General features: G+C 41.5%; 1 protein-coding gene across 3 annotated transcripts in view; it reads right to left on the reverse strand.

The window, feature by feature from the left end:
* Positions 1-5,632: 5,632 nt before the first annotated feature.
* Positions 5,633-23,854, reverse strand: part of ANKRD29 (ankyrin repeat domain 29) — a 47,170-nt gene continuing 28,948 nt past the window's right edge. For 2 of the 3 annotated variants that reach the window (XM_050971379.1, XM_009102554.4), the window contains exons 5-10: positions 22,964-23,062; positions 19,977-20,075; positions 14,148-14,246; positions 13,587-13,682; positions 12,421-12,519; positions 5,634-11,167 (exon numbers count right to left, since the gene is read on the reverse strand). In XM_050971379.1, the coding sequence (XP_050827336.1) occupies positions 11,084-11,167; positions 12,421-12,519; positions 13,587-13,682; positions 14,148-14,246; positions 19,977-20,075; positions 22,964-23,062 (576 nt within the window). In that variant the 3' untranslated portion in view covers positions 5,634-11,083. Of the gene's footprint in view, positions 11,168-12,420; positions 12,520-13,586; positions 13,683-14,147; positions 14,247-19,976; positions 20,076-22,963; positions 23,063-23,854 lie in introns of all 3 variants that reach the window. The other variant, XR_001989797.3, reaches the window with a different exon arrangement.

Genomic DNA, 23,854 nt, shown 5'->3' on the forward strand with positions numbered 1-23,854 from the left:
CGCCTTAATTTGGCTTCAAAAGCCACTGATTGGTGATTTCTAAGGCCACGCGCGGCAGCCACGCATGCCGTGGGGGTACAATCAGATGCAATGATCGGGGACCTAGGCTGCCCGGCCAAGGGCCGCTGTCCCGGGCTCTGCCGCTGCCCGGTCCGCTCCCGGGTGGAGCTGACCGCTGTCGCAATCGGCAGTGCTGGGAGTGCTTGCTGCGTTCTGCCAGAGCTATCTGCGTGTCTGGGCTCTGTTACCTTGGGCCCTGCTTGTTTGGGCTCTGTTTGGGATCATTTCGGGACCTGGCTGGGAGGAGGCACAATAAAAGCAGCACGTGAGGCATTCCTGTGCATGCAGTCTCTAATTTCCCCACCTCTTTATTGCCTTCCTCGACAGGTAACTCGCATTGCCGTGCTGGAATAAACATGTAATTTAGCTGATATTGCCATCTGCTGACGGAAACGCAGACTAGTCTAGGTGTCAGAGCCAGACTGACTCGGGCTGGCGTGTTGGCCGGCAGCCTCCCCGGGGTCACATAATCCGACTTTCCGCTGAGGGTGGAACCCGGTTAAAGCAGGTGGCTCAGGGAATTGTCCGGCTATTAATAGCTTCAGAGATGGAGATTTCACAACTTCTTTGGACAAACTCTTTCACTGAGTGACAACACTTGGAGTAAAATGTTTTTCGTGTATCTCAAGAGAATTTCCCATCTGGAGGCTGCTGCCTCTTATGCTGTCATGATGCCTGACTTTGAGAAGAGTGTGACTCCTCCTTCTCCACATCCTCCCGTTTGGTAGCTACAGTGATTAGTAAAATGTCCCTACAGCCAGCTTTCTGCTTCAGGCTGAGCAAATGCAGCTCACAGCTCCAGCAGCCCCAGCTGTTGGGGGGGCAGTAAAATAGATTTTGCTACAATACGTCAGTATCTTTTTTGTTTGTTAGCTTCCTTTTTTTCTTCCTTTTTTTTTTTTTTTTTTTTTTTTTGGGGGGGGGGTGTGTTTGGTTTTTTGGTTTATTTTGCTTGTTTGTTTTGGGGAGCCTAAACCTGGACACAGCACTTTAGCTCTGGTCTGACATGTCCCAAAGAGAGAAAGAATCCTAACCCTTGACCTACTGACCACCCTCTTGCTGATGATGCAGCTTGCTGACTCATGTTCAGCATTTCACCCAACCACCCTGTTCTTTTCTTCTAAACTGTTTTCATCTAGCCACTGCCCAGCTTGTACTTTTCTGTGGGACTACTCCACCCTAAATGCAAGACTTGGCATTTGGCGAGTGCCAAACAAAGCTAGAGTAGTTAAAGTTATATTGTGTTTTAATTTTCATGTCATAAATAATAAATTTATTCAGGACTATGCAGTGTGATTCTAGAAGCGGGAGATCTAGTTCCAGGCACTCCACTTAAGCAGAGAATTCAGTGGGCATAGCTTGCATAGCTGCAAGGTAAAAAACTGCAAGAACCTTGTTTCAGTGCTTGTGAAAAAATGCAAAGGATAGCAAAACTGGCTGAACAGAAATGTTGTTTTCTTTCTGTATAAATTACATAGATAATACGTGATTTAAGAATGAGAGCTGAAAGAGAACCAAAGTACAGTGTTGTGGAACAAGCAAGAGGAAAGCTACTGCAAGGACAACTTTCACCATAAAGTAACATCACCCTTGTCTACCACCTACAGCACAAAGAGAGAGAAGGGGTAGTATTTTAATATTTATCTAACTCTCTCACAAGTATATCTAGATGACTGACTAAATTCACACTGTTACTCCAGTGCAATCCCTCCGAGTGCTGCCTTTTTGTACTCACAAGCTGAAGTGCTGTAAGTATGAAGACCAATTAACAAGAAATGAAATCCTGTGCCATGGCAGATGCTGAAACTCAAACAAGTATCTGTTTTTATGTGGCCTTGATACCCTGGCAGCCCCATGAACAGAACAGGGTATGCCTTCAGTCCTGCTGCAACCGTTGGTCTTGGTCACAACTCTGTGCCAGATTTGGGGAATGAGGATGCAGAGCTATACCTCATGGGCGTTTAAGTACAATTGCATGAGTGTTATCAATGACAAAGCTGGCACCATGACTGTGTCACCTTAAGGTTATCTCGTTCTTTGTGGGCAGGGAAAAAGTAGCCTGGAACAGTTAACCCTGGTCAACATGCTGACAACAGCTCATTGCCTTGTCTGTGACACACACAGCCCAAAAGAGAACATTCTCATTCCTTCCTGCTCCTTCAGAAGGACATTTACTAAGTTATGTTTTGTAAGGGTCCCTTTTAAATCCAGGATTATACATAACTGTTACGGACTTGGAAGGTTTATGGGAAACATTTACTCTGGTTCTCACCAGCATATACAAAACAAAATTTTCCTGCCTGGAAGAAGAACCTGCTACTAATTAATTTAATAAGTCCTTTAATTGTCCATTAGGGTCAAATCAGCCCATTCCCTCACTGGATACCCTGAATGGTGTAAAGTTGCCTGCCAGAAAGCTCATGTGAAACAACTTTGTTTTCTGTGTCTTTGATGGAAAGCTGGGACTGTTGCCTGCAGAGGTATGGGCTTTACTGTGTACCCATCCCTTTATTAAATGCAGAAATGAAACCTGTGTTACCACTTCCAGTAGAAACTGAACACCTAGTGGTAATGACTTTGCAATTTCTATATGGCAATCTGTCTGTCGAGTTACTTGTGCCTACCTATGGAAACACAGTACGTGACTGTTTTGCAGCAAAATCAATTAAAATGTCTATTGCTGTTTATTCTCTACAATTTATAATAAGCCTTTATTATTTCTATTGCAATAACACCCAGAGGCACTTGCAAGGACTGGGAGCTATGGTAAGCCACACCCTGCAGAAGCACATGGGAAAGCGGGATGTTCTCCTCGGGGATGTCTTGCAATCTGTGTGCAGACAAGTTGCAACAGGTGAGTGAGAAGTTTCACCCAGTTTCTCATATGTCTGGTTTTTGTAGGCTCACTCAGACAAAAACCACTGTAGCTTGTTCCAAGACTGTTTCTCCAGCTAAACCAGAATAATGCTAATACCAAACAAACCTGGTGTTTCCTATTTGGTGTTATAAACTACTTGTATTCTTTTGATAAGCTCTCATTTGTCTGCCTTCCCCAACTGTGGAGGCCGGCTCGGTTTTTAATTATACACAATTCAATGTACCTGTCATTTTGGTCAGATGCTCTTGGCTCCAGATTAACCATGTGGCATCAAATCAGAGTGAGGGGGCTGAGAGCAATGTGTCTGATGCTGCCAGTACTCACTTAAATATGCAAGTAGAGTGTCAGGTGATGCTTAATCAAGTCTGTTTATCATCTTTTCATCTTTTTATCTGCCCTAGTGTATTTTGCTCCACTAACTTGTGCCAGTGTGTCCTTATTTAACCTTTGACAGTTCTTAAATCACATCCTTTCTGCATTTATCATTGAAACTTGTTAATTTTTATTACACTTAGGTAAAATTATTTATTGCATTCTAGCAAATGCTTGGGACTTGAATTGAATCAACTCAATGTTTGTTCCAGCTTTGCTACAAACTTGATGGATGAAGTGTCCAGCAGGTTCCAATCTAGCCAATTTGATTTCCTCTTCTATAAAGAGCTGCCAATTGCATGGTAATATGTGGCCCAGGAGCTGCAAAACCAGGTGTCAACCACTGAGCTGTTGAAGGAAAACACTGTAGAAGTGCTGCTTATTATTGCAGTGGAATCTCCAGACACTCTGCACTTATTGCTGTGAGCAAATATGTGCAGTTTGTCCTCATGCCAGACACTATGCATAAGCACTGAAATGCTGACAAATTCAAAGTTTGACCTATGAGCTGTGTATGATTTGCATGACCATCAGTTTACTGAGCTCTCATAGCACCATGCTGCCACATGGTGACAATTAGCTGTCCAAGTGGAAAATATGGGCAGAACTGTCACAGAGGAGTGCATAAGGGCACTACCAAAATCTGATTTGTCAGGAAGAACAGGAGATGGGTTTCTGAACTACAATTCACCTGAGGAACAGACTGATTTTGTTTCAAAGTCGTTTTGTCAGTTTTATGTCAGTTTGTCCCAGTGAGTAGGGTCTGATGCAGTAGCATGGCCAAGGCACCACCTGCAGAAACTGTTCTTGGAGTCTTCAAAAGGAAAATAATTCTTCCGCCTCTAATGCAATCTATTCCAGGCAAGCACATCATGAGGTCAAGATATCACTTTTCCAAGGGGATTATGAGAACCTATATCCATATGCTAGATGCATGCATACGTGTGCATGTATATACCACACAAGAACATATCTGTATAAAATTGCAGAGTGTTTCAGCTCTGCACTGTAGCTTATTGTCATGCTCCATCTGTGCATCCAAGCCATTTGCCATTGCAAAAAGTTGTGTCCCATGTTCCTTCCTCACTTATCTATGTTACCCAACGGCACATCCCAGATCACTCTGCTGATCATTGTTCCTGGCAAGGTACAGCACTACACAGCTCTGGTGCCAGTTCTGAACCAACTGACTTGACATTAAAAGCAGGACATTAAAGCATTAGTCCAGTTAAAATGCCTTCTCAACATTGTGAGAGCAAAATGGATTATCTAGAGACAACTTAGGTATGTTTCTGGCAGATTTCATCTTGCCACAGTTGCTAGGCAAATGGTCCTGTTATTGATCCCGTGAGAGTTAGTATCTCTCTAAGTCACAGAGGAGGTGAAGCAAAAAGTTTATTGTTTCATAAATTTCAAGATCAAAGGGACTATTATGATCACAGAATGTTAGTTCCTGTATGTCATATAATTTCATCCAGTAGTTCCTGCATCAAACACAAAATGTTTCAGCTGATACACATCTTTCAGAATGAAAAGTAATTGTTGGGTTTTTTTTTAAACTCAGATGATGAAGGAACCATCTCAACAATTTGTTTGTGAAATAATCATTCTCAGTCTTGAAAATCCACAGATTGAAGTTTGAATTTGTCTAGTTTCAGCCTCTTGCTACTGTTTTGATATGCTTTCATGTGCAAAATTAAGGAGCTTTTCACTCCCAGAAATCATCCTTTGTAGTGATTTAGGCCATGAACAAGTCACAGTACTTTCCCTTTATATTCTCTGAATAGAGTGAGATGCTTTATTGAGTTATGACCATAGGAATTTTTGATGATGAGCTACTCAAAATGTAGCTCATCGCAACAGAAAATTGAAGAAATAAGGCAAAAAGCCTGGGATGTCAAACACAGTGAAAATATGTCAAAATATGGGCTTCAGTGTAGACTTTTTCCTTTTTATAATGCACATAATCCACTGCACACCATAATAAGCATATCAACAGGGTGTTGACTTTTTTAAGCTGAAATATGTCTGATCATTGTAAAGGCCAGTTTTACATCTAGGAATAAAACAGAACCACAGAAGACATGTTTAACTAATTAAAAGTACTCTCTTATTCCTTTGGTTCCTAATGTTACTTTTTATAGTCTTCCCTTCATAGAGATCTGACCTAATGGATGTTAATGTAAAGGGAGCTTTGTCAGTGATGTCTGGATGTTTGAAATAAACCTTGTTATGTTATGCTAAATTAATAAATTAAGTTTTCCTGTTCCCAAGCCACACCATTTGTTTTTTCTTTTCTACCTTTTTTTTTTTTTTTTTTTTTTTTTTTTTGGTGAATGCTATCTCATCTGTGAAGACCTGGAAAACAATAACAGTCTAATTAATTGACTGGAATAGAACAAAGTGGTCTTTGTGTAAATAAGAAACTAATTCTGGTATTGTAAAAAGAGTAGACTAGAGAAGAAAGTAAAGAAATCTTGAACTATGCAGAACAAGATTATCTGAGTAGTATATTTTTGTCGAAATTATATGAAAAAGCATATTTTAGTAAAGCAACATTCCGTTGCAGAGTAATAGTCTCACATGGAGCAACATAAATTTATATATGCTTTATCAAATGCATAAAAGATCAGGTCAAAAAAAAGGCAGAATTGAGAACAGTATGAAACTCTCATGACATTCCCAGGGGCCAAAAGCAGAGCTGCTGTGAGAAGGCACAACTCCATTTAGTCCCAGATGTGCAGTACAATATCCTGTTGCTGGGAAGAAGAGCCTTGTGTATTACTTTTGGTTAGGCCTGTAGCAAACATTACCATTCTAACATCAGTGACTCTAGACAAGGGCTGTATTTTATGTCTGTTCAGTGTTCATATCAAATAAGTACAAATGGGCTGGAGTTTGTGCTACCTCATATTCTGTACTACGGTTCTGAAATTTCTGAGACACCAGATTTGGTTAACTTGTGGATTTTCCGATAGTCACTAGGACTGGCTGGAAAAGGAAGTGTGAATTATTCTTGCAATTAACTCTGACACTGAGGCAGATCATCATCATTGTAAGGAGCATTAAATATAACCTGCAGCTATTTGATCTCATTCTCTAATTCTCTCAGCTCTTCTAAGCTAAACAAAGGTGCGTGAATCAATAGTGAGATGGTTTCATTCCAGGAGAAGAAGAGCATGTGCAAGTCAAGTGGAACAACATTGTCTTTTGTTTCATTACTGAATAGATGTCCCTGCACACTGCATTGCCGTGATAATCTAAATGAAGAGCTCCATGTGTTTTGGAACCTCTGAGGCTCCACCACTACTATGTCTATGCTGGGATGTCACTTCACTCTAAACCTTGCAGGTTTTTCCTTGTGCTCATCCCTACCACACAATGGCTTGATGTGGTGACAAGCAGCAGGCCTGTGTAAGGCCTTGCATACTGAGTCTTGGTTCAACATAGCCGTGGAAAAGCTAACAGGTCTTCATGAAAACAGAAGCAACAGCAAAAAATAATTCTACACATCAGGACTATTATTTCCTTGCACCTATTTCAACAATACCAACTGTCTCAGTAAAAGAACAAAAACAATATCCCACAAACAACCCTTTCTTGAACATAGACACCTTCTCCAAGGCTCACCAATTACTACGGGGTAACAGCTTGTAACCAACCAATAGGAGATACACATGAGATGGTTTATAAAACTCTGTATAAAGGGATGTGAAAAACAAAGTTTTAACTTTTTTCTCTCCTTGAAAGAGTGTGTCTCATTCCTCTGAAATGAGATCAACAGTGACAGCTTGATTCTAGTGAAATAGAAGGAAAATGCCCTATATTTTTCCTTGACTCATTGGTGTGGCCTTTTACTTGGTTGCACATCCATTGTACTCACTTGCAGCAGATGGGAGGTCACCAGGCTAACAGCACCTGCATAAATGTAGAGGGGATAGCAGGCTGAGCCTCGGCCTCTGAATGTGCAGAGAGGCAAACCTGAAATCTGTGCTAGTGGAGCTTATTGGTTTTGGGTGTAAGATGGAGATATATATGACACTTTCAAGGGAAAAGAAACCCCAAAACCCAACTCAGAAAAAATTGTTGTGTTATGCTGTCCCAGTTCTATTTCACATCTTTATGTTATATCTATCTTCATCCTGTTATCTATGAAATTAGTTTAGTGTCCCATAATTTCTAAATCTAAATTTACTCTTTTCTGTTGACATGAACTGATGAAGAGCTACTGTATTTCACTGGTCTGTGAATGAAATAAGTTACTTCCTTGCTTACCTCAGCAATACATTTTGGAACATACAAAGATAAATAAAGTCTGTAGAGCACTTGGAAATCCTTACACAAAAGGCACCACAACTATGCAAAGAGCAGCTGCCAGTATTAGTGAATCACTTTGGCCACTAAGGGAAAACGGGCTTCCTTTTTAATACAACAAACAAACAAACCACAGCAGTATTTACTGAACACTTTAAAGATAACAACAGCTACATAAATACTAATAATTATTAAGGTTTCTTCGTGAAAACATTAATTGCATGGTGATAAAGAGTATTGCAACTTTAGAGCCCATATACAGGCAGATTAAGCACCTTTGGGTTACAGGGAGCCCAAAACTGAAACCATCCCTCTCTCCAAAGGCTCCAAGATGAAACAAATGCTCCCAGAAAGAAGGTTTCCATGCCAGAAGTCTCATTTTGTTTGAACAGTGTCTTTGCTGAAGCTAGATTCAACTTCAGCCTGAATCAGGCAGAGAAAGGCTTCAGTGCCAGCTCTCCATGACAGCTCCTCCCAGACTGCCTGCGTGTTGTATCAGCCAGCACTAACAAGAGCAAGAAGAGTCCAGCAAATCTCTCCCTTTAACCTGTGCTAGCCTCGCATTTCAAATGTTGCTCAGAAATAAGAAAAGCCCATTATAGCACAGGATCACTCAAAAAAACCCAAAACCAAAGCCGAAACCAAAAACCAAAAAACAAACAAAACAAACCCAACCAAAAAGAAGAAAAAAAAACCCAAACAAAACAAAAAACCCAAAACAAAACAAAACCAACCAAACAAAAAACCAACAAAAACCCCAAACCTGATAGCCGCATCCTCTCAGAAGGCCAGCTGAGATGCTCTGTATGGGACACAGGGACCCAGGTGTTCTTCACATGTTTCAAGAGATCCCCAGCTGCAGTGACCATTCACAGCTGGACACAGGATTTGGAAAGTCCTACTCTAAGCGGTGAGGAGCAGACACGCATCTTCTCATGCACAGGCATAGCTGAAGAAGCTCTTTGCTGAGTATCTGCTCCCTTTGGGATGAGACAACTCTCCCAAGAAAACACAGCTGGCAGAAAGGAAGGGCCACCTGTAGATACCAGATACCTGCATTTGTTGTCTCAGCTTCCTTACTTCAGCTGTTGCAGGACCACTGTTGGCTTGCCTTGTCCTCTCTCCTATGCTCTGCTATGAGGAAAAAATTGGAGACCTTCACCAAAAATGGATGATTCACATTTTTTAGGACAACTGTGTGATTACTACAGCCTGTCTGATATTAAGAGTATTTCTTGCATAGCTACTGAAGACCTTCTAATTATTATTCACCTCCTTTAGAAATATGAAAGGGCTTTTCACTGAGATTGGGGTTGTTGCCCGTTGTTGATCTGTAGAAAATGCAGGGTGAAAGTTTAATATTGAGGCCAGGGTGCCCAGAGTCCCTCTACTGTTCTCCAAAATAGTATGTTCATCTTCAGCCCAGAGGCTCCAAATAAACCTGTCCTCTCCAGTGTTGTTTGTTAAAGAAGTTAGAGTGCAGTCCCTTGTAATGCTGTGCAATTTAAGATCCCAATAAGGCTCTTGAGATTTCTGCATGCTCAGTATTTGTTAGTCTCTTGCAGAAGTTAACCCTGGATACAGTCATCCTGTCAGCATCTTGCATAATTCTTTGGTCCTGTACCAGTTCATCTGCAAGTTTCTGTTAGGCACAACATTATTTTAATTTAAAAATACAGCAGCATAAATTACCTAAACAAATAAATTGTTCTTATTACATTGTTGGAAAACTTAAAGCTTTCCTATTTAATGCAGAATAGAAATTGAATAGGAATTCCAGCATGCAAGAAAAGGTACGCCTGGTTCTGTTCTCTTCACCAGAACACTGACTTCTTAACTAACTAACTCACAGGAAGAATAACTTTATAATTTGATAATTCATATGGCTAATGTGCAATACATAAACTACATTCATTTGTGTTAGCTCACTTATAGACTTCCTTTTAACTCACTAAAGCAAATATGCAGCAGTTCAGCTGAAACATAGGCAGACATTTCTTAAGCAAGAATTATTTTGTGTCCTTACAATCTTCCTTGTCTTCAACTTTTAAAGCAATTCAATAATTTGCCAAGGTTTGAAAGTGGGTGAAGTGCCTGGATTTATGTACTGTACTAACCTTTTACCACAACTCACTGTAAATTAATCTCTAATGTTTTTGTGGCTAACAGGACATGGTGTATATTGTTTATACTGCAGAAATGACTGGGTTTTAATGGGGTGTCTTAGAGCAACACGGTTAAAACATAGCTCCTCATAAGCCACCTGCAATTTGCACTGCCTTCCCCACATAGGCACTAGTAGCATGTCTAAGTGTCTTAACCACAATAAAGGCCAAAACTGCTGTTCAAACTTCATTTTCCATGTCTGCAATAATTAGTGGGTCTGTTCAGCTATGGCTAAGTGTAACTCCTCACTGACTGCTGGAACACCTGTGCATTGTGCATTTCTCTCTTAGCTCCTGCCACAGACCTGGGGAATGAGTGCTTTGCATAGTAGCTGTGGGTACCAAACCATAGTGTCACATATCTGGGTGCAGAACATACACATACCACTTGTGTAGCATCTGTGTGGTTTGATGTGCCTGACAGCTGAGTTTCTGATGTACTTGCTCCTGTGGAAAAATGCCCTTTTGGGCATTGTTGGTTTGCTCATCAACCAGTCCTCCTCTACCCACAAAAAGGCGCACAAGACTGGGGAAGGATCCCCATAAGCTGTGTAGGCATTTTGAAATAAGCTGTTCCACTGTGTTTTGTTGCTGGACAGATTGGCAGATCAAGATGCTGCAACTGAGAAGACTTCCCCTTGCTTTGTGTTTGGTTGGTAGCTTTTGGCATAATTTGTAATACTCTTGATCATTTTTATGGAGCTTCGTCTAGTAGCAAAAATGTTACCTCAGCCCTGGGCTGGCAGGAAAACTTTTGCTGTTGTGACGGCTCAGGCAGCATCTCACCTCTAGTCTCACGTGGCACTTGGAGGTAGAGAGGAATGGTCACTGTCAGCAAAGGGAGGGCAGGGATGTCATGGGGCTGCTCCATGGCCAACTGAATCGAAACAGCTGCAAGGTCCAGGTATCCTTCTGGCACGAGGGCCGAGTGCTCCCTATGCACGCTGTCACAGGTTGTGCCATGACAGTGTGGGGATGTGTGTCTGAAGCAGCAGGGGTGCTTGCCTGTGCTGGGAGGAGTGGGAAGCAAACATGGGTGCTGGGATCGGTGGGATCCCAGAGGACAGGCAGGGCTGTGGTGCAGAGGCAGCTCCTGGGCCACCCCCTGCTCTCATCACGGTCCCGCGTTCAGCGATGCCAGGCGGAGGCCCCAGCCTGTGGTAACTCTGTGGTGTTCAGGGAGCATCTACTGGACAGGCTAATCAGTTCTCAAACTGTTCCAACCTAGGATTACTGTCATGCTGCTTGTGGTCAGGGCACATCTCTGTCAAACTGCATCTTCTGTAGGGCTGCATTAGCTTTTCCTTTGCTTTTCCTTTGCACGGAGGAGTCGGAGGATGCGTTCATTTTTTGTTAGTTCTGCTGGCAATTCATTTGCCTGGAACAAAAAACCCTTGAGGTTAGCAGAAATAAAAGAGTATTTCCCAATCATGGTTGAAAGCATTACACTCTAGAGAAGATCGTACTGGTCTTTATAATGACGTGGTTTTTTTCTAGTGTTGTCTCCAGCACTGTTGAAAATATCTTAGGAAACCATCTTTCAGCATTCAAGTCTCATTTAAGTCTTCAAAACAATCCCATAATGGAATTTGAGTGACAGCTTATTTTGTGCTGACTGTCCAGGCTAAATGCCCTTGGGTTCCCTATGCTTCTGCCACAGAAGTAAAGGAGAGCATAGCTGCTGATTTTTCAGGGGAGATGAGGCAGGTCCTTATGTACTAATATCCATAAAACTCCAAGGGATGACTTAAAATAGAACCCTATTTTAGAACACTATGCTGTAAGGCTGGTAATAGAACATGAGTTTGTTATTGTTTTTTTTTATTTACTGAATACAACTTTGGTAACACAAAGAATTTATGATGAAGCTGCTTCTTAAAATCAGTAATTCTATCCTGCAAATGTACTCTGTCATGCCAAATGGCATGTTGTTTACAAAAATTGAAAAAAAAAAATCACTAGGAGAGGCTTCAGCCACACACTTTCTTCTACTGCACACCCCTGCTGCTGTAGATCATTATCAGTAGCAGAAAAACCTTGTGCATTTTCAGGTTATATTACAAACCCAAAATTTCTATTAACAGAGACTACTGTGTGAGTGGCATTAACTGTGCTGCCATCAAGTGGAATGATGAAGAAATTAAAAGCCACAGATTTTATATTAAATGACCAAAATATTTACAACATATGTCCTGGATTACTTGTTTTACAAACTTTCACTCACCCAGAAGTCAATGCCAGATCATTAATTTACAGCTTAACAAACCCATATGAAACCTGAGCAGCAAATAGTTCAGAAACATGTCAGAAGAAGATATATTCACAGAATTATCAAACAAGTAATTTTAAAACACTTCACAGGATAAAACTGTGAGAAGTTTTCTTAGATAAGAGCAATTTAAAAATTGCTGTTATCAAAAGTATGCAAAACTAATAAAAAAACCCTAACATATCTATGTAAGATATGGGAAAGGTGCATCTAATTGGGAGTGGGTTTTTTTTGGTTTTTTTTTGTAATGGCAATGCCCTGAATTCTACGCAGAAACATGGGCTGTCCCCACCTCGATGGCACACATGGCTCTATTGCTGAGCATTCCCCTGTGCCTGTGAGGATGGCGAGCCAGGACCTACCTTGTTCCTCAGGCACGGATCCGCTCCTGCCTCAAGGAGCAGCGCCACTGTCCTCACGTTGCCACTCAGGACGGCTGCATGGAGGGCAGAGGTCCCATTCTAGGAAATGCCAGCAGAGGTGTTTGTCCCGTGCATGGGAAGAAAAGCAAAAGGCAGTGAAACACAAATGCTTGCAAAGAACAGACCTACGAGTGAGAAAGAAGTAACGTGGGAGAGATTAGGTCATCAAAAGCATAGGGTCTGATTTAGGGTGCTGGCAGCCCTTAGTGGGGTATGAAGGATGTGGTTTTAAATGCTTTAATAAAAATGAGAGTCAAGATCACGTTACCACAGCAGTATTTCCTTTTAAGAATCAGCCTTGGCAGTAGATCAGAGGTGACATGAACGCAGCACTTGTTTCTGCCTGGCAAAATCAGTCCTTAACAAGTGAAACAGAAGCACAAGCAGTAATGGAAGCCATCTGTGCATTTTATCTTCTCTCTCTGGTGATTAATGGCCTCAGTGTCAGGCAGCTGATAGGTGGGGGTTTTTATGGCTGGCCTTTTGTTTGTTTGTGGTTGCAAACTGACAGTTCAAATATGTGTGGAAGCTATTTCATACTCAAAATTAATAACAAAGTTGATGCCACCTACATTTTCAAGTACATTAAGTTTGCCAATCATTTGCATGCACAGAGGCTATCAAAGTATGTGATTTATGGACGCTTAAAATTAGGTCAGCCATTAAAAAGCAGCTTCCAAATAGTTGTTATTTTTCAAGTCACTTTACAAATTCAGAGGAAAACAAAATCAAGTAGAGAATCTGCTCACAACAGAACTTTTACACTATTTTGCTGACTAAATGCAATAAAAGGCTGGGTATAATGTTAAAATTGTACAGTCAAGAGTAATCTGCTTAAAGTAGAAAGAAAATCAAGTGACAAAAAGCAGAATTTCTTCTGTGACACAATGTGCTTCCTCATTCCAAGAATTAAATTCACAGTTTTGTTTAAAAAGATTTGTGAGTGGAATTAAGGCTAAAAAAGATAATTTCTTTTTTTTTCTTGACTTTTTTTGGCTCAAATTCCTATCATCTTCCACTAGAGTAGTCATAAATGACAGATTTTTCATCAGACCCTTTGTCTTCTTTTGTTCTGCCTAAAAAAATCTCTGTGTTTCACTACTAACCTTCAGCAGGCCAAGTGTAGGAGAGAATTTCAGCAACTCTTCTATCACATTGTTGTAGCCTTTAATGGCAGCCTTCAGTAGAGCAGTGGTACCATCCTGTAAAAAAAGAGGAATGTCAAAAATGCCTTGCCTGCATTCCCCTATCAGGGGAATCTGGAGGGAAAGGAAAAGCTAGAGGGAAATGCCAGCTCTCCCCACATATCTGAGAGGAGAGTCTCCTCTGCTCATCACCTTTGAGGGAGCACCTCCCCAGCACGTGCTGCTGGTTTTAGGGTGCCTGGAGGACTGTTTCTCTGGTGAAAACTTCAGGATAAAATGAACCAGTGACACCATATACCATCTTTGTCTCTCAACTATGTGGACATTTCCATTCCCTTATTCCAGAAGGTCTCTCCAGGAAGCTGTCCCAGGCACAGCGGGGAAAAGGAAAGCTGTGGTGGGACTTTGCAACCTGACAAACAGGACAGACTCTGGAGGCACCAAGCCTCCATCCAGGCAGACTTACAGCCCCCAAGTGAGGCATTAAGCTGCAGGCAGAGCACAGGAGGAAGCGCTACTCACATCGCGCGCGGCGTCTCGCTCAGCTCCCCGGAGCAGCATCACTCGCACCACTTCGCTGTGACCCATCTGCGAGGCAATCCACAAGGGAGCTGTCCCGTCCTGCAAGCAAAATATGACTGCTGATGGCTTCACTTCAGGGCCCTCTGATATTTTACTGCCCAAGCCTGCTGGAACTGGTGTACATCAATTACTCAATCAAATCCTACAGGGAGACAAAAGCAAAGCTGTGTCCAAACCCGTGTGGTAGGTTGGCTTATTAAGTTAGGACTGCTTCAGTTTGTGGAGTAGAGCCCCCTTTTTGCCTTCTCTTGCATAGTTTGCCAGAAATGTGCATTGCTCAGTGAAATTAAAGCCCAGTAAGCCACCAGCCATGCCTAAAATACACAGGGAAGTTTGAAACACAGGGGCTAAAGGTATCCTGTGTACTTTGAACTCTAGGTGATTAGATGGGACAGAGGATACAGAAAACCTCAGCATGCACAGGCAGATTCTGCAGCTGGGTGCCTGCACATAGGGAGTGAAAGTTGTTTACAGAAGCTAGGGAGCAATGCAAGGTGGTCACCAACTTCAGTACTGAATTACATTATCCACCCTCAGGGAATTGGGTAAAAACATCCTGCCTTACAGTGAAGGTAAGTATTTCAGAAATTTTATCTTCAAAACTCCACTACAATACAAGGCAATTATCAAGAAATCCAGCATGAAACAATCAGCTTTGGAAAAGTCCTATGCAATCATTATTTGAGGCAAAGCCTCAGAAAATGTACATTCAGAGTAAGTTAAACTTTGCGATGAATTTTCCCCCCAAAGGCAAAAGTGAGTTGAAGCACTAGAAGTATTTCTCACTGCAAGCAGAATTTAGTTTTTTTTTGTGTCTTTTCCTCTTTTTGAGTCTAAATGGCTCGATTCCCCAGACTCCAGCAGTTATGTAGTGCCAAACTAATTTTCATGGGTCTTTAAAAAAGGTTTTGCCTGTATGGACTTTAACACAGAAGTGAGGCCTCACAAAGCAGGGTGCCTGCTTCTGCCTTTAGGGCTTGCCAGCTCCCCTCACCACCCTCTGCAGCCTGTAGGCTTGGCTTGAAAGAGGACGACAAACTAAACTGAGACTTCAAAAACAGCCTTAATGAGAAGTTTCAGGAGAAATCAGCTTTTTACCTTAAATAAGATATTGCCACCTTGGTGAAAGAAATAGTCTCTCTTCCTAGTGCCACCTGAAGATTCCTGTGACTTGTTCATGCAACCCAGAAAACCACTATTGAATCAGTTCTCTGCTTTCCATGGACTATGAATTAATCCTTTGAAGGAAACAGAAAAGTTATTTCTTCCTTTGATATAATAATCTGGGCTTCCCTTTTTCTGATTCTGAGAAGGAACATATTCATATCCTGAAACCTTCAGTATTCTCAAATGGTGATTAAGACAATCTTTGCCCACCCTTGTATAATTTCTCTATAAATTAACTCACTGAAGTTAGTGACTGAACTCATTCTGGTTATTATCCTGTTAATACAAGTGCTCTTTGTGATTCAAAAATAACAAAGGCTGTCTTGTATAGAGAGTAAGTGATGTTAGTTTGATGGCAAAACCTGTCCCTCTCCAATTTATTTATTTTAGTGTTCTCCCTACCGGTAAGCTGGCGTTTCATATTTTTCTAATCTCCCCCCACCAGAGGGCTCTAGAAAATAGCAATAGGTGCATTGAAAAAGCCTGTAAAACTTGGAAAATATCTGAGAGCAGCTTGCACAATTTAATCTGTGTGAAGAACCAATGCTGTGCAAATCCATATTTGTATTTACACTAGCAATGAAATCACAAGCTCAGCATAGGAAATAAAGTAGCTTTTGTTTACTCACAGTGAAATTTGTAAGAACAACCCCTATTTTCAGGTATGGAAAGGAGCAAAAGGAGGTGCAAATGTTGAGTAATATCACTGCTACAGTTAAATGTCAATAACAGTATTGCTGTCAGACGTTATCCTCAGCACCTCAGCTATAGGATAGAGACAAAAGTACTTTATGAGGAAGAGTGGCTGTATTGAAGGAGTTAGCCTGAAGAGAAGAAAGATAGTGAAGATAATGATGGGCTCACATTGACTATGGTCAGCTTCTTTCTCTTAAGCAAACAGCATCTAGCACTCAAATTTATGCAAATATCTATATTTATATGGAGTAGATGAGCTTTCTGTCCATTGTCATGTTGGTGAAGGATGCAAAGCAAATACTACATTTTACTGAGAAGTCACCTGAGAATTCATGTGTAAACTGATACACAGGGCTTAGAGATGAGTCAGGAAGAAAGTGAGAGTAGGGAAAGATGCAGTTCAAAAGCTACCCTCCTTTCCTTGTCCCTCTGCCCAGACAGCAGACTGCAGATCACTACATTCCTAGAATAATTTTAAATATCCTATCTGTTTGTAAGGTGTTCTTTTTTCCACATTTGGTTGCAAGCTAGTAAATACAGACAACACTTTATTATATCCAGCAGCCAGAAGTTCCAAATATACTCTGACTGAAATTATTAATGTTCTTTCTCTTACCATTAACTAATGACTTCATCTTGCAGCTCTGAATCTCAACTTTTGCTGATGGCTTGACATTTTAGAAAAGGTCAAACCTCTCAAATTTCCAGTAGGTATTTCCAGGGGCAGACCACCCCTACTCTCAGGCTACTCAGTGTCATATCCTCCACTGTTCTGCCTATTAGTCCACTTGCACTAATACAACTAATTTGTCAATAGCAAATTTCTTGCTTGCTGAAGTGCAACCCCATATGGATTTACCGGCTTGCATGTATGTGTAATTGCATATCAAGTGCTAAGAAAAAAGTCATTAATTTTCAGGTTATTTTGAATCTGCTTAGCCAGCCAGAATAAAGCCTGTTGGGACACAGACTGCCAAAACAGCATTGGCAAAGAATCTTACAGCTTTGTTTTGTAAGTCGAAGAAGCATAGAAACATCTCCTGTAGCAGGCTTCAGACATTGCCCCCAGCTCTGTCTAGACAAAAAGATGACAAAAGAATTCCTGACCAGCTCCTCAATTTTGGCAAGAGCAGAAGGCAATTACAACCCAAGAGAAAGGACACTGCCAGGGAAGAAACTTTTCAGGAAGCTTCACTATTTGGTCTTGTGAGAGCTGAAGGGCTTGCACGTGGACAGCCAGGACCATCCAAAATGCTCTGCAGTGTCAGAAATAGCCCCATGGGACGGGAGGTGGGACACCAGACTGAGGGGAAACTGGTACCCACCATAGCAGCAGGAGGAGACATAGAAGGCAGACACATGAGCAAGTCTGTGGGTTAAGCCACCAAATTCCCTAGGTAGAGAGGAAAACTTGGAAACCACGAGGAAGGAGAAGATGAACTCACACCTGGCACTCTGCAGCCCTGTATTTGAGGCAATGTTGCCTGGAAAAGTTTTTTACCACAGTGACAGCAATGTAGCTTGTAAATGAGAATTGTCTGGCATCAAAACTGCCCCTTCTAGAGCTACATTCCTCATGACCAACACACCCCCTTCTAACAAAGTACAAATCCATTTGTTAGTAAGAAACAGACTGCAGTCCATCCAACCATTACTTGACTAATTAAACAGTAAAAATGTTCCATTTGTTAAGGAAATGTTTCAGATTACAGTGGGCCCAAATACAAATGCCATGCACTTATCCAGGCATAATCTTAGCAGGGATCGGAGGTACCCTCAAGCAAAGAAAGTCTGTCCTGCTGGAGATGAAACACAGGAGCCAGGAGGAACATTCACACAGAGACAAGTCTTTGCCTCAACTAAGATTTAAAACTGCCTCGTGAAACATTGTGTTGCAGAAATTGGATTAGAGAGCTAAAAAAATAATGTCAGAAAGAATTAGCTGCATTATAATTACAGATAGCAGAAAGCAGTTTTAATGGCAACAGCATTCAGCCAGATCAAAAACTCCTCAACCTTATTTTGACTTACTCAAAAGGCATTAATGCATATTTTGGTCTCTCCTTCTACATTGAAACTTTAGACATAATTAACAGTTTTTAACATTTATTAAGCTTTTTCTAGGGAGACAGTGTGGAGTCAACCTAGAAGCAGCTAATGCACCAATCCAGGGGGTAGCTGCCAGCACAGCTCTGGTGCTCAGAGGTGGGGCTAGGGGCAGCAGGAAAACTATTTCAGTTAAGGCACTTAAAATACTAATCCTCTTTCCACAGCTAGGAGTGTACACAGACCTACACAAGCAGCAGAAGCATATAGATCAGTGTCTGTTGCCAGGCTATGATTTGTCAGGCTTTTTGTGCGCACGAAAGGAAATACTGAAAATACCTGGCAGAGATTGTCTCATGCCACGTTATCCACTGTTATTAGAGTTTTCACACTCATTTGCTCTTGCCTTCTGCTTTTTCACTTGCTGCAGTCAGTGATCACAGCCACCTGGCTGACATGCATGACTAATTACAAGGACAAGACCTTATCCCATCAATTTCAAATGTGCACTGAAGACCCAGGACAGCTACCTTGCCTGCAGGGTTTCAGCAGAACACAGGCAAGGGTCTCTTAAAGCAGGTAGAGATTCCTGAGAAGCTCCATCTCTAACCAGACATTTCTACATGCTGGGTGTGAAGCTAGCTGTGTAACTCCACCTCTGGCTGTTTAGGCACTGATTTTAGAGTCAAGAAACAGCTAAACAATTAAGAAACCCCTTTATTTGGAGATCAAGAGAGCTTTCATACTGTATACTACCTATGCTTACCTATCTCACAGTTAGTTTAAAACCTAGAAAGCCCCTTGCACCCTTACCTAACTCCAGCATCCAGTGATGCACAGTGGACCCAGCCCCTGACCCCCTAGCAGGTCTGAACCAGCCACAAATCTAGCTCACACTTCCCATTTAATGATCAAACATCAGCCCTACTGCTTCCAGAGGAGCTAATTTCATGTTTACAGCTGCCACTGCTTGTATGTGTTAGCAACATCAGGCCCACTAGTGTGAGTAGCTGGAAATGGGGAAAAAAGCTTTCCATATGTATCAAGAACTTCCAGAGATGAAAGCAACACTCATGCTTGAATTTCAGATTGCACAGGAATGACGCAAAGTAAAACAAACAAATAAATAAAAAGTTAAACTAAAAATAAAAACATTTGTCAAAGATAAACTTTGACACCAAAACCATGTCTGAAGGTCTGGAGATTTCAAATTTAGTGTTGCCTCCTCCTAGAGCACCCAGATTTTCAAAAGCTTTTCAAAAAATTTTCAAAAAATCTCAGGGATGTTGTAGGCAGTGTGGACCTTCAAGGGTAATGTCCAACACAAGCAGATTGGTAGTTGCAAGAGGTAGTGCAAGGCCCTTACATCAACATTCCATACTGGAGGGTTGGTGGAGGATTTTATTTTGATTTAGTTTGGCACCTGATCCAAACACACGTGTGGTCCTAACCTGTTTAAAGGAGCAGTCAGTGGTTTGATCTGCTCTAGAATCATAGCATCATTTAGGCTGGAAAAGGTCTCTGAGTCCAACCATTAATCCAGCAGGGCCAAGTCCACCACCAAACCACGTGTCCAAGTGCCACATCTACACTGTCTTTTAAAAACCTCCAGGGATGGTGGCTCATAGGGTGTAACATATAGATGTAGAGCCAGTTTCAATTCTTTCAGAAATAACTGTGTTATTGACTTCAAAATCATGTTACCAATCTGAACTAAAACACAGAATGTTGACACAGCTACAAACCACCTTCCAATGAAACACCTCCACAGGAACTCAATGCCTGGAGAAAATTCCAGTGTTAATTTTCATAACTATAAGATTAGAACTATAAAATTCTGCCCTGAAGTGTTGATCATACCTGTCGTGGCTGGTTGACCTTTGCTCCTGAAGAAAGCAGCAATCGGATGACATCCAGATATCCTCCTTGTGCTGCCAGGAAAATTGCAGAAGCTCCATCCTAAGAACAAACACATCAGTCTTACACTGTGTTGAAGTGATGCCATTTTTCCACACAAAACCAAATCAAATTGAATTAAGTTCTCAGTCTTTAGTCATTATGCTTTGTAACAGCAGATATACAGCCATGCTCAAGAAATAACTAACAAAATGCCAAGTCTAGTTCATAATAAATTCTGGCAACATTTTCATCCAGTATGCACAAATACTGGCTCCCATCTCATTTCAAATCCAGCATTAAATCCTGTGTCTGGAATACAAAGAGTCTAGTTCTTTGAGGCATTGAGCTACATAACTAGAAATTAGCTCCTGTACAGCAATACAGGTTCATTTAGCTTTTATATGTTCATGAAGAAGTGTTCTGCTACATGGATACATGGTGGAGAGATGTCAGGTACTTTGTAAGACTGCAGACCCCAGCACTGAAGGCTGCCCTTGAGGCTGAAGGAGTAAGGCCTGTGCCATACTACTGTGCCACCCCAGAAACCACCATGCTTCTGTTCTGGCACATCTTGTAGAAGAGCCTTCACCTGTAATATAGGTGATGGTTCTTCTACAAGAATACAGTAATCTAAAAGTAGCCATATCAGAAACCAGAATTTTCCTGCAAAAAAAGCTTGTGAAAGAATAAATTGTGAACAAATACAGGGTTTTGTTTTTCTTTGACATGTCTTTCATGTGCAGATGTTCTCAGAAGTTTACTTCAGAGAAACCCCTTCCATAGGAAAAAAAATTATAAGTCATATTTCATTAAGTGGTTTTGATGGAACATTTTCAAACAGCATTATAATCCATCTAACCAACTATAAGTAGCAATCTGTATCGAGGGTGGGACAGGTGTTTACCCATCCTACATCCACAGCACTAAGCACAGGATGTGCTAGGACAAGTTTTCCCAGGAGGCGAGAATCTTTTCATTTAAATACAGACAGGAATTAACCCCTTTACTTCATCTCAGATGTGCAAGTACACCTCTCATGCCAACTCAGGCAGGTGCTTATCACAAAATACAGAGCATTTTAGTGAAAGCCTGCTGTTGACCTTGTTGGTATATCACTATATTGGGACTAAATGCTGTTGTCTGCAGAGAGAGTGTGCACAGCTACTCCCCTAGCTGAAAAACTCAGCACAGATTTGGGGGAGCATGAGCTGAATATAGTGCCCCAGGGACTGAATTTAGGATGTTTGACATTGATTTCAAGACAAATATCCTGGTAAACAAAAGAGGTGTCTGCTGGAACTATTAATGCCTGTCCGTGGGCCCTCTGGTGGGCTGTTTTCTCTGGTTGCTGTGTGAGTAGATGAAAAAACCTGGCAGTACCAGAGCCAGAGAACACTCTCCTCCAGAGACAGAGAATACTTCAATTTAGAAAGTAAACAAAGTAATATTGTGTAATATTTAAAAAGCTCTTATTGTAGGATCAATCAAGATAGAGAACCTTGCATTCACTGGTATCTATTTGATTTGAATGGATGCTGTAATAAGAATGCTGTTTTGAGGCTATAAAGCATTTTCACAAGAAATACTATTTAGTTAGAGTATTCTTTTGTCTCTTGCTCTCCCGATCCCTCACATGAGTCAATTTAAGATTAAAACATTGATCTTGATGGTTTTGGGAGGCGTATCCAAATGTATGCTCAAAATCCCTCCCATTTGGCTGCCAGTGAAACTGCCATCCAGGTACCACTTGACAAATGCAGTTTGGCCCATAAAAAGAGCTGGACAACACTTATTTCAAGAGATAATATTCTTATTTTATTATACAGCTCTTTCTGACTGGCTTTGCCCAATGTCTGTGAGCAATAAAAGTACATTTTAAAATCTCATTGCAAATATTGCTCATTTCCAGAAGACACAACAAGGAAGTAATTTTACTGCCTTGACCTCTGGGTAAGAGTCTGCAGGTGTGGCAGCACAGCTATTTTTAAACTGAGTGCCCCTGGGATTACCCTGCAGAGGGATGAATCACTGCCCTCAGATCAGAAAGACAATTTGCACAACAGCAAGGGTGGAACAGCCTTGTTTATAAATGAGGGGTGAGGCAACACTGAGGTGGGATCCCCCTATGACCACTTCTGCAGTCACCAGCTCTCAGCTCCCCTGCAAGCCAGTAGGGATTGCAACAGCATCCTTCAGATCCAAAGCCAATGGAAACAGCTGAAAAACTCATATATCTCAGAGAAACAACTTCCTCTTTGTCAGTCTTGAGTGCCCTGGGGTAGGAAAGAGTGGGGTGGGAAGCAGAGGCAAAATCTGCTACTTGTTTCTGTTGAATGCTGAAAAGCTTAACTTATCTGTGTCTATGTTGGAGTAAATTAAATCCAGAGCTTCATTGGTTCAATCCAGCTTTCTGAAAAGTCAACTAAACAACATCAGTTCAGCCATTTTAACCTTACTTTGCCCAAAACACTGGCAAACTGGAGATTCACAAATACCAAATAACATAATTTTAATTGATATTTTAAAAAACTGCTTTGGAGTAATTTAAATATTTTAAATTTTGCTATTCTTTCTGGCAGAAAACTAATGTACTTCAGAGGCTCTAGGGCTATTCAGTCTCCTGCATATCATGGTAGAACATGACATGATCTTTCTTCCAGGGCTAATGGGTAGCACAAGTCTGTTCCACATTTGGTACATATTGTCCATACACATCATGAACCCAAAGGCAGCCAAAGAATCTTTTCTGATTTTGTGCTACTTCTCTCAGCATCATGAAAAGCAGACAGTTAACATAATCCACATCTTAGAGGAACAGAGTTCTGTAAAACTGCAGCGTTTGGCAAATGCCTGTCTGTGCTGGAGCCAGGGTGTCTGCTGTTGTCCAAGCAACAGCACATTTGTTCCACCACCACTATTGTCAATATTGTGTGTGTCAAATAACTCACATAGAGTTGATCGTGAATGTTGGCGCCGTGCTTCAGCAGAGTTTCCACTACTTTTGCATGCCCATACTGACAGGCAGCCAGCAGAGCTGTGCCTCCATCCTGTGAAAACAAAAAAAGAATGGGTACAGTCAGGTGAGAGGTCAGGTACTGGGCTGAACTTCACCATAAAAAATAAAAAGAGACAAACTTTAAGACTTTTCAGAATTTGGCTCACAGCAGTTCTGTGATGAGTAGCTACTGAATCTTTCATAACTTTAATGCCAAGTGTTGACATGTACATCTTTCAACTTGGCTCAGTCACGATATAAATTTTTCTCCTGAGTTTTTTTAGGGAGGGAAAGGAATGAAGAAAATTCTGTTTTTCATTCCTCATCTTCTGCCTTGCCATTAGAAGCTTTGTTCCTTTCACAGCTTCAAACTCCTCCACGTCTCTTCCTTTTACAGCCAAACTCCTCATGCCTGCCAAACTCTTCCACTGATGGAAGGACAGCACACCTTTCCACTGCTCCAGAGTCTACTGATCATCTGCTCTTCTTTGGCCAGAACCTTGTGCCCTGTTTTGTCCTGCCTCTCATTGGTGGCTTGTTGGCCTGAAGCTGAGCAGAGAAGGAAGCATTTTAAAGTGTGCTAGCTGACTGTGGATGTGTGAGTCTGGCCAAAGGCACGACCACCAGTGAAAGCACTGTTACTACTGCTTGAGAAGTGATCCCTGCAGGTGGGGTCAACCCCAGGCAGTTTGAGTTGTTGCATATCACCACTAAAGGGAGACCTAGGCACATGCATCAATCCCTGCTTGTAGAAACATTCCCTTGGGAGCCAGCTGAGAAGGGAAACACCTCAGTGTCACTGGTGATTGACTCCAAACCAGCTCAAACAACTGAGACAGCAAAC

The sequence above is a fragment of the Serinus canaria genome, chromosome 2 (genome assembly GCF_022539315.1).
Source record: "Serinus canaria isolate serCan28SL12 chromosome 2, serCan2020, whole genome shotgun sequence".
Lineage (NCBI taxonomy): Eukaryota > Metazoa > Chordata > Aves > Passeriformes > Fringillidae > Serinus > Serinus canaria.